At 39.9% G+C, this 14,463-nt stretch overlaps 1 protein-coding gene and 1 long non-coding RNA gene across 3 annotated transcripts; one reads left to right on the top strand and one right to left on the bottom strand.

Annotated features, from left to right (window-relative positions):
* The first annotated feature begins 385 nt into the window (after nucleotides 1-385).
* LOC149116954 (uncharacterized) lies at nucleotides 386-1,121 on the top strand. The gene is made up of 2 exons (XR_016205519.1): nucleotides 386-994; nucleotides 1,078-1,121. It is a non-coding gene; the product is annotated as an uncharacterized LOC149116954 (long non-coding RNA).
* Nucleotides 1,122-4,989: 3,868 nt separating this feature from the next.
* On the bottom strand, nucleotides 4,990-14,455 carry LOC110059614 (NF-kappa-B inhibitor-interacting Ras-like protein 2). Of its 2 annotated transcripts, XM_089282663.1 has the most exons (9): nucleotides 14,263-14,455; nucleotides 11,201-11,296; nucleotides 10,977-11,024; nucleotides 10,144-10,236; nucleotides 9,813-9,906; nucleotides 9,205-9,291; nucleotides 7,833-7,975; nucleotides 7,020-7,041; nucleotides 4,990-6,357 (listed from the first exon to the last, which is right to left on the bottom strand). In XM_089282663.1, the coding sequence occupies exons 1-7, from the start codon at nucleotides 14,359-14,361 to the stop codon at nucleotides 7,860-7,862; spliced, it is 633 nt and encodes a 210-aa protein (XP_089138789.1). In that variant the 5' UTR covers nucleotides 14,362-14,455; the 3' UTR covers nucleotides 4,990-6,357; nucleotides 7,020-7,041; nucleotides 7,833-7,859. The 2 variants fall into 2 exon arrangements, with proteins under 2 accessions (XP_089138789.1, XP_089138788.1); XM_089282662.1 differs by lacking the exon at nucleotides 7,020-7,041.
* Between the last annotated feature and the right edge of the window lie 8 nt (nucleotides 14,456-14,463).

Here is a 14,463-nt window from a genome sequence, read left to right as displayed (position 1 = left end):
AATCTAAGACATTTCATTGAATACTCTAATGAATGAGCTATTTTTGTGAACATAGTTCTTGATCTAGATCTTACATTGAGGGGCCCGATAGTATCACCAGTTTTGTATATTATTATGTGTCCGTGGCTGTATGCGTATTTGGATGCATGTGTGCATGTGTGGACGCGGGAAGACGCCGGTATAATAGGGATTGTGCAGTATGTTACATTTTTTAAAACATATCATTTTTCAGGTGTAAAATTAATTGCGTGAACTAAAAGAAGCACAGCTAAAGATGCTGCAAACGTTACCCGATGTCATGGACTGGTACCCAAGAGAAGATGAGCAAATTTGTTGATGAAACCACGAGATTAAGTTTGTGAATCTTTTATGCTGATCGGCCAGTGTATATTTATGACATTTAATACATTGATCTGATTGATACATTTTGTTAACGAGTCTCTAGACGTAATCATGCTGTTAATAGCAATACTTTTACGGTGAACGGCCTATAACATCCCAACAATGCCGGGGTCTTTGCTGCGAAACTTTGCACTTAACTGTGTGAAACTTTTACGGTGAACGGCCTGTAACATCCCAACCATGCCGGGGTCTTTGCTGCGAAACTTTGCACTTAACTGTGTGAAACTTTTACGGTGAACACATGACGGCCTGTAACATCCCATTAATGCCGGGGTCTTTGCTGCGAAACTTTGCACTCTACTGTGTGAAACTTTTACGGTGAACGGCCTGTAACATCCCAACCAAACCGGGGTCTTTGCTGCGAAACTTTGCACTTAACTGTGTGAAACTTTTACGGTGAACGGCCTTTAAAGTCCCCTCAATGGGTATTTATGAAATTTTTACGGTAAACTACCTCTAGGAATATGAGTGTCTTTGGTTGTTTAGCTTTCTAGTTAAATTAAATTTGTGAAAGTTGTTTTGACAGTGCTTTGCAGTCTTGGGCAAGGCATGGATCAGTGACATGGACTGAGAAGGATCACCAACATTCAAGGTATGTATTATCAAGACTTTTTTAAATTCATTTTATGATAAAGATTCTAATGTGGTTTATACACTTTTATCTCGCAATTCCAGAGTGGGAAGCTCAGAGAAGACAGTTGTCCAAAGAAAAAGAAAAAGACGTTTTTCAATACTTTTGAGGTAAACATGGTGTTACTAATCAATACTAAACCAGCTCCCTTTAGTTGTTTTAGGGAGCTGGCATAACCCTTTATTTTTCAAAAAAATCATTAGAAATAATTGTAAACTACTAAATTGGGGTAAACATATAAAGTGTGCTGCTGTTGTTGAAATTACAATCATTATTGGGCTAGCAATGTGGAAGTAAGGCCGATATTTAGTAGTAAAGGACTTCAATATTATTTTTTTGTTCATTTCCCTTACAGCATTATATAAAAGTAATTTTGCAACAAACATTTCTTTGGTGAAAGCAAGTTTGATTTGAATGTCTAGAAGGATTAGAGGGGTCTTATTTTAAACATTAGCGTGAATCATTTTAGATATCAGAACGTAAAGTGCCAAACTGTCACACGTATGCTGAACCTGGAAGGCATCTGAAGCATCGGAAAACAACGTGCTGGGAGACACCTTGTCCGATCCGCTTAAGACATAAATGGTAAATTGTATTGTTTTTAAGGGATAAGATAATCAAAGTGTAGATTTTGCTCATAGCGGCAAAATAACCACATATTGCTAATTTATCTCTAATAATAGTCAACAGCCGACAATAGGCTGTTGAATAAAGGTCCTAAACAATGCGTTTGTTTTTAATCTAGGTCAAAACGCTGGCCAGAACATTTTTTTCGCCTATAATTGCCTTGCTGGCATTTCAAATGTTACTCATTACTGCTGGCTGGCTACTTGGCATATTGCCATTTTTCTAGCTCGGTATTCAAAATTTTCATTATGTCTGGCGGGTAGTTTTATGAAATAAAGTCGATCTTGCTAGCAGTGAAGAGCGGATATTTTTTTCCCAGGAAAGTTAATTATTAATGGTAATTGACGTGGGAGCACAGAATCAGTGCTTGGGAAGTCACATCTTAAATTTCCAGTTAAAGTGTCGTTGGGTACTCCTGTTCAGAGGTGATCCCGAATATTCCGTTCGGAAGAAACCGAAACGGGCCTTTCCATTTGAATTTCCGGAATCTTTGGCATGATGGAAAGCACCCAAAGTAAACTGAATGACGTCAAGGTAGTATCATATTACATCCACTGGCGCGATTGGAAAGAGGAAAGATGTCAACGACAAATGCGTTTTTCGCTACCGCCAATCAAATGTTCGGCGGCTCCGACTACTGTCGAGCACTGTTTCGTTGTCTGAACTGTGCTCAGCGATTTGATCACCGCGCGCTCAGCAGTGGTCGGAAGCTGGGAGGAGCTGCCGAACATTTGATTGACGATAGCGAAAAACGCATTTGTCGGTTGAGCTTTGAATTTTAGAGTCCGCATGTTACTGAAAGGCGCAATAACGCAATTACTATCAAAAAGATTCACTCGAACATCGTGCTCAGATTGTGCTTCTACTAAAATACTCACTTATGTTGGTTTTTCGGTTAGTGAATAACTCGTAACGTGACTTTTTAGTTATAACTACCTTGGTCTCATTTTAGAGCTAGCCATCTTTAGTCCATCTCAACCCATCGCAAGCCACTACTATCGAAGAGTCACACGAACATCATACTCATTTATATTAGTCTTTCCGGAATTGATTAACACGTCACGTGACTTTTCAATTGACACCAACTTGGTATCAACTTGCTAACCGTCTTCTTAGTCCTTCTCAATGGCTTCTATACCCATCTCAACGCGATTACTATCGAAAAACATTTACACGAACATCGTGTTTTTTGTCACCACTTTGGCCTCAATTCAAAGCCCCCTGGGGGGGGGAAGATACTCCCTTATATGGACTATATAGGTATGTGCCGCGGGATAGAGAAGTATCCCCGCCCCCCACAGGAACCACGGAGACCATTTTAAAGTGGTAGGGCAAAAAAAATCTAGCCAATACAAACAAACGTTAAGGTTACTTTCAAGTAGTGAAATCCATATTTTATCCATGTCAGCTGGCGCCCTAGAAAATAAATCCCAGCAATAAAAGTGGTAGGGCTGTAGCCCTACCAGCCCCTCCCCCTACGCGGTCCCTGTCCCCCCCCACCGGGATCAAAGCTTACTGTCTTCTTAGTCTCTCTCAACGACTTCTACACCCGTCTCAACGCACTTACAAACGAAACAATCCACACGAACATCGTATTATCAACAAATACAAAATACAGACTCTCTGGTTTGATTGTCGATAACTTGTCGCTCGCACTTCTCCGATGACGAAGTGTCAATCTCTTACAGTCAAAAATAGGAACGATGTATAGTACTGTATAAGGCCCCGACCGCACTTATGCGTTTTCATTTGAAAAAGGACACTTTTTGATGCGTTTTCGCCTGTCGTCCACTCTAAAACTATCGAAAACGCTGATGAAAACGGACGCTTTCGAAAACGGTTTCAAAAGTGGTAAATACATTGATGCAAGAGATCTAGACTACAAACGAAAATGCTGCCGGTGTACGTAGGATCTGTAAAAGATCTGATCAGCTAAAAATAGAAACATAACAATGAAGTAAGGTTGATTACTACACAGAAAGCTTAACGGGACAACGACATGAAAGAGTCAAAAATGGAAGCCAAGAATTGCAACCGCGGACAGCTGTTTCGACCTGGTTGGGTCTCGTCAGCACGGTGTAGCTGCAGCAAGAAGTAAAGCAAAACTGCAAAAGTGGAGGCTTTCGAAAACGCATCGTTTTGAAAACGATCTGTTTCTAGCGTGGGCAAGTGAAAACGGAGGCTTTCGAAAACGGTCCCGAAAAAAGCGTCATATACTGTCGTTTTCGTCAGTGTTTTCGGTCGGTTTCGTGTGGACGATGAGTGAAAACGTATTTAAAAGTACGCGTTTTCCTGCAAAAACGAATTAGTGGACAAACGAAAAAAAAACCGAAAACCTTGACGCTGGTGTGGACGAAAAGATTTTGCTTCGTTTTGGTTGAGACGAAAACGGATACTTTAAAGAACGTATCGTGGGGTCGGGGCCTAAGAAGTACACATGAGGAACTGACAAGTGAAGAAACTATTCGTGTACAGCCTCACAGAAACAGAAGAACCGCGATTTGCAATAAAATTGAGAGAAAGTGGCTCGACGTTTGAGGTGGTTGATATAGCTGGAAAAAAAAGTGATTACCTTAGATTAAATGTACATTAATTGAATTAAATAAAGCAACGGCCAAGTCACCACGACTTGTTGTGTCACTGACCAGCGTCCACTGAGCTAATCATAAAATGATTGCATCATTGCAACAACAATATAAGCTAAGCATAACCGATCGAAAGAAGTGTTGGACGAGGTACAGTAAAAAGTTTTGGAAGGGAAATTATTCCCTGCTTTTTTTATGCATTACTCAATCAACACACTTTTTTAAGTATAGAGCATTGGGCGCGGGAAGACTAAGCACTTGTTTCAGGCGTCAGCTGTGTTTCCAATGACAACCATCTACCAATCGTAGCGCACGCACGCTTAAGATGGCTCAAAACAGTTTCCAACTCTTAGATTTTGATGGGTCGTTATAACCACTCTTTATCACTTGATGCTACAATCATGGTGTCAAAAAACTGCCCAATCATTGGTGAACACGTTATTTTCGTGACGCAATACGTTACCATAGCAACAGTGTAACCTCTTAAAACACCCTTAATTACAGCTTTAGGGGCTTCAGGTCTTTTAATTCAAAAACGGCACGGTGAAATTTTTTGTATTATCAACTTTTGATAAGCATGATGAGACGGTTCAGAGCCACCTTAAATTTTCGAAAATTTAAAAACGTCAGTACTCAGGTCTCCCCAAGATTTCAAGAGTGGCGAATATACAAAACGGGAACAGTAACAGATAGTGATGTTTGGAATTTGCCAAACTTTCAATTCGTGTAGTTAATTATCGTTAGTTACCTTCATTAAAATATTTATTGACTTGTTTTCAATAAATTTAAGTTGTAACCCATTTTGCTATAGTAATAAATTAACTTCATCAGCTCCTATGACCCGAATTACACTGATAGCAATTGTTTTTTTTTACTGTTATCGGTATACATGAACGTTGAGAAAGTAACAAGAAATTAAATTTCAGACTGAGTTTTAATTTCAGCAGGAGTAGCTTACAATCGGTAATATCTCAATGATGCTCTTGTTCAAGAGTTACCCTGTTAAAACTGTTATATTGGATACACTTCAAATTGAATTGTCTTTTGCATCTGTATTCATAACTTTAGATTGCAATTTTACCATTTTAATTCCATAACTTTCTCCCTCATTAAATTAGCCTGCCCACGCCCGTGAATCGCTCTAGTCCGCTAATCCGCTTGTTCTGCAGGCTACGTTACATTGGAATTCTATTTGAAAATGCCGTATTTTGTACAACGTCTGCTCGAAACTGCTGTATTATAAATCCTGCCAGTGGACAGAAATACTAGTCCAAAAAATCTCAAAATGTTGTTTACATACATAACAACGTTCTTTCTTTAGAGATCTTTATACAATGTTCATAAAGTATCTACAGTGAAACTGAAGTATCAAACATAAATTTAAGAAAACATCTGGGTCGGGGGGGGGGGGGGTACTCCCAGAAAAATTTGGTGGGGGTGTGCGGCCCGATTCCCAAAACCCTTACCCTCTCTATGACCACAATCGGCGATTTTTCCCCCTACCCTATTTGTTATCTGAACAAAAATTCGATACCATATTTATGATCGTTGCAGCTGACACAGTTGCCCTAAACATAATTTTTGAAGGGGTTTTGTTTATGGTCTTATTGATAATGATGAAAAGGTAGCTTCTTCTAAACAACATACCCAATTCAAGACCAGAGTACAAAAACCATACCCTATTTAAGACCAAAATGACCAAAATCGATACCCTATTTATGACCAAAACGGCTGAAAACCCATACCCTTTGGGGCCGCAAATACCTATAGCCCATATAAGGGAGTACCTCCCCCAGGCATCTGGGAAATTTAAAGCTCCTGCAGGAACCAGTACCAAAATTTGGCACATCACCATGGATATCATCAACAGAATACCCCACGTGGCTAAGCAACCTCAGCTTCTGCCCTTTCTTCAAAACAGGTTTCCAGCGACAATTCAACTGGACTCAACTCAATTCATTTCTCTGACTGTTGAAGCATGTGTCCTGAGCAGACAGTGAAAACATCGTGTAGTGGTCTGCTAAGACAATCTGTTTCACAGAGGAGCAAGTCACCATGGCCTGTCTATTTTCTGATACCATATTCGTAAAGAGACTTCCTGCTTGGAGAACCCTAGAAAATACAATAAATAGCTTCATGGGCATGTGTTGCTTGCTAAAGACTGAGTTGTAGCTGTTCTGCACACATTACAGACTCATTACATACCGGTGTTGGAAATTAGCGCTCACTCGCTCGCCCATGCAAGTGTGAATAGCATTGGGCAAGTACAAATCATCTATCACTCACCCGTTTGACGAGTACGATTTTTATTTTTGGGAAATTTGCACCCTGTTGGGCAAGTGAAAACTGCACCGGGCGAATGGATTTTGAGAGTCATGCACCCAAGTTGCGAGTGCTGTCAAAGTTTAGTTTCCAACAATGCATAACAATGATACTATTCATTACTGTATCCAAATTTGCAATTAGCCAATCAGAAACCACGTACATGTATAGTGTCCTAATATCCTGCGATATCAAGTCACTGGCCTGATGTTGTTAGGATATCATGCCTCGTTTGGTCTTGCCATGGGTATTTTGTGGGTAATGTAGCCGCTCTTATAAGCTTGTAATTTTATTTGTAACGTGGTGTAGCAGCTGTTATTGTTTTAAGGCTAGTAGCATTGTTTCTGTTGTTTTTTCTATTGTTCTGTCAAACGGTATCAAGCCATTCATGTGACACCTTGCGAGAGCTGCCACATGACCCATAATTTGGCTCGACTGCGTCTCAAACTCACCTGATATGCCACTTAAGGTTACCTAAAAATGTAATAGAATAGCTGTATAGGTAATTAATGCATGCTAAGGGCTATGTTTTTATACCCTCTATGCAAATTGCATGCCTGGTAAGCCTATGACGCTATTCAAAAGTGAATACTACAGAACAGCCACATAGGCATGTAATGTTTGCAAAGCAGCTATGTAACTTTGCCTGTTGAACACATTACTTGCAAATGCCAAAGAATCATTACGTGGTTATGACCCTGTTCAATACTACAGTGGAACCTCTCCACAACAGCCTCCTTGGGGACAGAGGAAAGTGGCCGTTGTAGAGAGGTGGCCGTTATGAGGAGGTAGGGGTGTAATGCGACACCCATTTTTGGGGAGTACAACATTTTTTTCTTCAAAAAATGCTTATTTTAGCATATATAAGTCAAAATGTATCAATAAAACTGAAACTTAACAGGAAAAGAGATCAATGGCACGTGGTATGGTCCAAGTTTGGCGACATTTTAGAATAAAAAAGTGGGGTTTTATGTGCACCGTTCATCTGTCACTGATTAACTGGTCATTATCAAGAGGTTACTATGGCAGTTGGGATGAGTTTAGTGGCTGTTACTGTTGTGGAGAGGTGAACGTTGTAGAGGGGTGGCTGTTAGTGGAGGCTCAACTGTATAGAAAAATGACAAAAACAAGCTGCGCATGCATAGACCTATGTAATTCTGCCTTTTGAATACATAATGTGCCTATGGTATGCAAACGAATCAAAACTGCTTTGGATTAATGTGTATCTCCACCTTTTTTATGAAATGTCTAATGTTTTCGCCTACCTTATAATTTCAATTTGAGATGAAAAGCTATTCCTTGGTGACATCAAGACCAGAGTCCTTGGAAGCAGACATTGTTTTGTTGGTTTTACGCATGGACAGAAATCGCTTCACTTCTGAGTGGCTTGACTGGAGATAACCCTTACCTAACAATGACAGAATTCAGCAACATTCTGTTGTTTATCAGAAATAATTTATTGCTATCAATTCAATAATATCATTATGTTGTTGTGGAATCGTGGGATCAGCATCTAGTCCGCCAGCCATCTCCTGCCAAGGATTTCAAGGGGTGTGTCACAGGTGACCACCCCAATCAACCCTTGGGTTGCTAGTACATGTATGGTAACCATGCTCCAGATTAGACTGCAAAACAGTCATTTTTGGACGTTTTCGAAAGGCGCAAAGCACCGTAAGCACGATCCTCGTGTGTGAAGTACATGAGCCTCACCCACCAGGCATGTCTCTCCCCATTCTACATCGCCACTTTTACACTCGCTCCAGACCTTTTGTTCGAATAGTGGCCGTCGCTCGCGTTTGCAAAAAATACGACTGTTTTGCAGTCTAACTCCAAATTGACTGTGAAGCACCAGTGCGAAATTTGAAGCCATCACCCTGAAGTCTTTGCAGAGACCAATTGAGAACAAGTCCCTTTACAGATGAATTTCCTAACAACTTTTCTCGTTCAGTCTGTTTGAATTTTACTCCCCCAGGGGCTCAGCAGCTAGCTTTGCTATCTCATTATAGATTACACTGCATGACCAGGCACATGATGTTAAGAGTAGTTTGAATTGTCTCAAGAGTGGCAACCCAAGTGTGCTTAACTCTCCTTCATTGTAACAATGCCACAAGGCTCTGGGAATCTGTAATCCTGACTTTTCATGACCACCATCCAGAACAAGGCAACTTCAAGTGCCTGTGACTCTACAGGAAAAGAACTACATGTAGTGCACCCGTACTGTGCACCAGCTGCACCACAGTTCTCCACCCTTTGGTAAATAATAATTGTCGCGGCTAATCGCCATTGCAAAGTACAGCAACGACGCAGCTCAACAAGGTCGAACCGAAAGCATACATGTAAAGCTCCATGCTAACCAGTTACATCACCTCTGATCAGTGATGTCATTTATTAACATTTAACCATTGTTCTGCTAAGACTTTTTAAAAATATTCAATAGTTTTCAAGAACAAAACAAAGGCCAAAAATAGGAAAAGAAAGAAACACTCAAGTCATTGTTGCAATATTACAAAAATACCAACCAACAAAAAAGAGGGAAAATCTGAGCAAAAGGAAAACTCAAGAAAACATAAACCTAAATCTAAACATGAGACACACTTGCCCTCAGTCTTTCAGTTTTGTAAGATTCAATATACCTACCAGCACATGACACCATCCTTGTAGTTATCTGCACAAAGGGATCCTGGAGGGCTTTCCTGTCTCCAACATTAAGTTCTGCCAGGCGAACTAAAATAATTATCCATCATTTACTTGACATTACTGGAAGTGTTGATTGAAGTAGAGTTAAACACTAAAAATATAACGGATACAGTCAACTGGTATCAGTTACTTGTAAGCAGATAAGATGCTATTGATTTGGCTCAAGTGGTGAATTACGAAGTTTCCAGTGACATGTGGGAGGTGCGGTTCCCTCCCTGGAATCTCTGGAATGAGTGGTCTGAGTTCAAGCCCTGGCCAGGGACATTGTATTGTGTTCTAAAGCAAGACACCTTACTAATTCACAGTGCCTCTCTCCACTCCACCCAGGAGTATAAATGGGTACGCCATACTTAACGTTAGGGGGGGGGGGGGTAACCCTGTGATGGACTAGCATCCCATCCAGATGGGAGTAGAAATACTCCTAGTCACTTTATGCTACAGAAACTGGAATATGGTAAGCTCTGGCTTGATGGGCCACTCAGCTGGTATACAGAGTTTACCCTACCAGTTACACATAATAGCGAATCAAAAGTTGTAACTCACAATACCTTTCTCTGCCTCAGCCCACTTTTTGATGACGGAGGATTCACACTCTCTTTCATTCTTTATATCAGCTTTAGTTGCCACAACAACAATTGGGAACTATAAACAAGCATTTGACCAGATGAAAATACATTGTTAAACAATTTGAATATCTAGTCTGACAGTCATTTTTAGATGATGAATAAAAATGCTCAGCAGGATGATAAAAAGAATTGAAATGCATTACTGTCTGTTATGACACACTCTCTGAGTGACGTGTGTTTTAGATTTGCCAATGGATTCCTTTAATATGTAATCTACATCTATTAATATGTGTTCTTATGGCTGTAAACCTACATCTTTTCCCCTGTTTCTGTCTATTTCTTTCTTGATGGCTTGAATCTGCTGAAAGGATTTCTTTGAAGTCACACTAAAGACAAGAAGAAATCCCTGCGAAAAAGAAAAGAAAGCTGTTTAAACAACACTCTGCAGGGAAAACTCAAATTATCTAGCTCATGTATTTGGAGAAGCACACCCAGATTTTGAGCCTCTGTGTATCACAGGTACACAAAGTAACTATCTTTACAAAATGATTTCATTCCCACATTATGATTCATCAGACTTCTCTATTTCTTTCAAGGGTACATGCATCATGCTATAGTACCTGAGCTTGCTACATGCACATACTACGGTGTGGTCTGACTTGAGATTTTATACAGATTATATCAGGTGGGTCAGGGGACAGTTCAACCCCTATTAAATGGCCACCCCTATTAAATGTGGCTTCCACTCTAAATATTCCACTCTAAATATTATAAAGGGGACTGGCCATTTAACAGAGGTAGGAAAAATAGAAAAGCCTTCGACGGGGCTTTGATTAATGGCTGCCTAATAGGGGTGGCTGTTTAATAGGTGGCCGCTTAATAGGGGTTCGACTGTATAATTTTAAAATGTGCACCCCACCCTGGAGAAATTATCACAGTCTGACAGTTCCTTCAATAACAAGTCCATTTCATGCTAAATAATTATTTGGAGAAAATCATTTTTCTAACAATATCAAAAAGTATGCAGTACACTCAACAAAATTTTTCAGTTAGGAGTTGCTTTTGAAATTATTAATCCCTATAATTTAATCACAGAAATCTATCATAATTTCATACATAATTTATCACGAAATATGCAATACATACATCTGCCAGATTAAGATAGTGTTTAGAAAGCTCTCCAGTACTTGATTCCTGTCAGTGAATCAAAGAAAAAGCACAGTGATCAAACACTTCCTTGGTACAAATGACAAGTGAAAAGCATCTTCAGTCTAACCACACAAAATGTAGCATCATTAGTGAATGTGTTGGCCATTTTGATCATCATGTAAGTGATTAGTAATCAATTAAGAACATGTAAGATAACTCACCACACCAGCAGTATCAAAAATTCTAATTTTCTCCTTTACTCCTCTATCAGTGTCCAGCTGAACTTCATAAATATCCTCAATTGTATGAAATGTTGGCTGAGGGTTGATTGAAAACAATTAATGACACTCCAATTACATGCCCATTTTATACCAACCTACTCCATCCAGTTGACAAGATTTTCTAAAGGGGGCTACAAAAGTAACGATGTCAACTCTCCTGTATTATCATGGATAGAGACCAAATCTTCTGTAAGGATCACCAAATTTCCTGGATATGAAGGGAAGCCTACATTTTTCACACATATTCTGGCTGACTTGGCATTTTTTAGGAAAAGTCTTTGCATTTGACTTAGTTTTCTGGTTGAATCAGTGGAGCTCTACTTTTAAAGGAGAGCTTCTCAACTTCCCCCCCTCCCCCCAAAAATTGTGTAATCACAATTTTTTTTTCTTTTTTTTTTTTTTGGGGGGGGGGGGGGGAAGGGGTCGAGAAGGTTAAATTGGTGATCTCCCAGATTTTAATTTTTTTTAGGTTGGCAGCTCTGCAAAAGTCATTTCTGAGGCACTTACTCTGTTGGTATCACTTAATACCTTGCAGATTTCTGCAGGGCCTTGGAAGAAGGATTGACAGAGGGTGTTGATCCTATATTGTACTGCTGGTATCCAAATTAGACACAAGGATAATGGAGCGACACCCATATAAAAAGGGCAGGGATGCTCGTACAGGTTAAAGGAATGGTTTTGGTACCTCTTGGAGTGTTAAGCCTTAAAGGTCCACAGCTGTAGCTTTTGTACTACCTTTTAGGGTATTGAGCAGAAAAAATATGACAGGAGATAAAGGGTGCGATCCATTCGACCAAAATTTCTGGGTTGAGGTTCCAAAATTTCTTGGTGTCAAATGGATCATGATAGGTCCAAACGGTCTTCTTCCATTCCACTCACAAAACGAGTTACGCGCTCATTTTACAATGCAGGATGTTGGATCACTGTTGCTCGTATTAGAGCTAGATGAAGATTTTGACGTTGATATCAATGGTATTGTGTGAGCTGTCTCATGCGTAGTAATTTAACCCGTATAACAGGTTATTTTGAGCAGACCGTTCCCAGATATTTACCATATGAGTTCAAACACATCTTTCGAATGACGAAATATCTCGGGAAATAAATCGTCCTTAAGAGCTGTAAACAGCCAAGACATACGCTTGACTTGTGAAGCAGCCACAAATCTGTTGTAACTGGACATGGATATGCCATTAACACCGATAGATCCGCTGTTAACAATCCATAAAAGCTGCAATGATTGGTTGAATGGATCGTGCCCACTCTGTTATGTTAGAATTGGTACCTCTTGGGGGAGAAAAAAATTTCAAGCCATGCTCACAAAACAGGAAATCTGGTACCTCTTAGTGTAGCTACAGCAGTTAAGTTGTGCGCATGCGATGTACGACACTTGAAGTGGCACGTGCTTCTGCAACAAATTTGCACGCGCAACATTGCGCAAGTTTTCAACGGGTTTCTAATTTAAGCTGTTTTACGCTCAATTACTATACTTTGTAGCCTCGAGAGTACTATTTTTAAGTCATTGGAAGTTTATTTGAATGTGTATTCAGTTATTTCAGGCTTTTCATGCATATTTGTTTCACGTCTACGCTACCCTTGTTTCTAGGTCTTTCTAGCAAGTTCTGTGGTGTCGCGAAAGCACATGCGTAGCGCCGCGACACCCAACTAGCGTTATAAAAGAGTAGTCTTTTTGTTAGCAAGATCAGTTGACGCAAGATCTGTTAATTCACCGCAAGTTAACAAGTTTCTCCAAGTTTATCATTGTTCTGGTGATCAAGGCAGCACCAAGGTAATTATTTTTTACGCTATTTTAGTTAGTTTATGTAAGCGGTTTGTATGTTTAGTTGTTTAAGTCCAGTTTCATCGCTTGTAAATTGTAAATTTAAGTCTTAAGGTTTTAGATAAAGTCAAGTTGTATATGACCATATATTACCATTACTATAAAGCGATTTTAAGTTTTCTACTTTCACTTTTGTAACTTTCGAAGCATGTGAAATGTATTTATATCCTGTTATTTTCGCAAGCTAATGTGTAGTTTATTTGTATCGTTTATTTTAGTTCTCACAGTGTTTATAGAGTTTTTAAAGAATTTTAATAAACAGCAGTTTGAGAACCGACATTTAACCAAATCACTGGAGCAATAATGAGGGGTTAGTGATAGGTTAATAAAGATAGTGAATTTAAGTTCAGTAATGAAATGTGAAGGTGAACTAATCAACATTACACAAGCATGGGACAAAGAAAAATTCTGAGTCCCCGACAGGAATCGAACCCATGACCTCCCAAACACCGGGCGGGCGCTCTATCCACTGAGCTACGAGAACTCATGGAGAGCGAGGTCATTTAACTGAGTTCATATATGACAGGTGTCCTGCATACTGCTAGGATCAACGCCATCGAAGTCATCATGAGTAGTGATAAGTGAATAAAGATGGTGAATTTTAAGCTCAGTAATGAGATGTGACGGTGAATTAATCAACATGACACGAGCGTGGGACAAAGAAAAATTCTGAGTCCCCAACAGGAATCAAACCCATGGTCTCCCAAACACCGGGCAGGCGCTCTATCCACTGAGCTACGAGAACCCATGGAGAGCAAGGTCATTTAACTGAGTTCATATATGACAGGTGTCCTGCATACTGCTAGGATCAACGCTACCGAAGTCATCGTGAGTAGTGATAAGTTAATAAAGATGGTGAATTTTAAGCTCGGTAATGAAATGAGCGCCCCGTCCTTTTTAGATGGGAGTCGACCCTGGGGAGAAAATGTCCAATGGTTACTTGGCACCCACTTGTTTGTATGCAAGTAGGTCACAAATAGGTCCGCAGAGAGCCAACCGCAATCGATAACTTGTTATAGATACGATCAGCTTACATATAAATAAGTTTTAAGCTTATAAGCTTAATTATTTCTAAGCTTATCAATACAGCGCCAACCATGGGTCTCCCAAGAAATAAAATATTGGCAATCAGCTAGCTACAAGGATATTCAAGGTGTCAGCCTACCTGACCTGGAGAGTGATTTCCAAACACTGCTTGCTCAATTACTGCCGTTTTCCCAACACAACTTCCCCCGACAACAACAAGACGTAAACATTTCGGCATTTTGTTTTCGTTAACTTCCTGCAGATCGATTCAAGATGGCTGTTGACTCATCGGGGACCGGAAACTAGGATGTCCCACAATCCTTTTGGTCAGCACCATTCA

Source organism: Orbicella faveolata, unplaced genomic scaffold (genome assembly GCF_042242905.1).
Source record: "Orbicella faveolata isolate gen_17 unplaced genomic scaffold, um_ofav_v1 contig_12, whole genome shotgun sequence".
Taxonomy (NCBI): domain Eukaryota; kingdom Metazoa; phylum Cnidaria; class Anthozoa; order Scleractinia; family Merulinidae; genus Orbicella; species Orbicella faveolata.
Note: the sequence above shows the minus strand (reverse complement) of the source record. Positions and strands in the feature narration are given on the sequence as shown.

What these genes read in the sequence shown, in the direction of transcription:
- LOC110059614 (XM_089282663.1), bottom strand. Translation starts at nt 14,361, where the DNA reads ATGCCGAAATGTTTACGTCTTGTTGTTGTCGGGGGAAGTTGTGTTGGG. An exon ending in TTTTTGATACTGCTGGTGTG is followed by an intron (nt 11,025 to 11,200) that starts GTGAGTTATCTT and finishes ATTCACTGACAG; the next exon opens with GAATCAAGTACTGGAGAGCT. An exon ending in ACAGAAACAGGGGAAAAGAT is followed by an intron (nt 9,907 to 10,143) that starts GTAGGTTTACAG and finishes GCTTGTTTATAG; the next exon opens with TTCCCAATTGTTGTTGTGGC.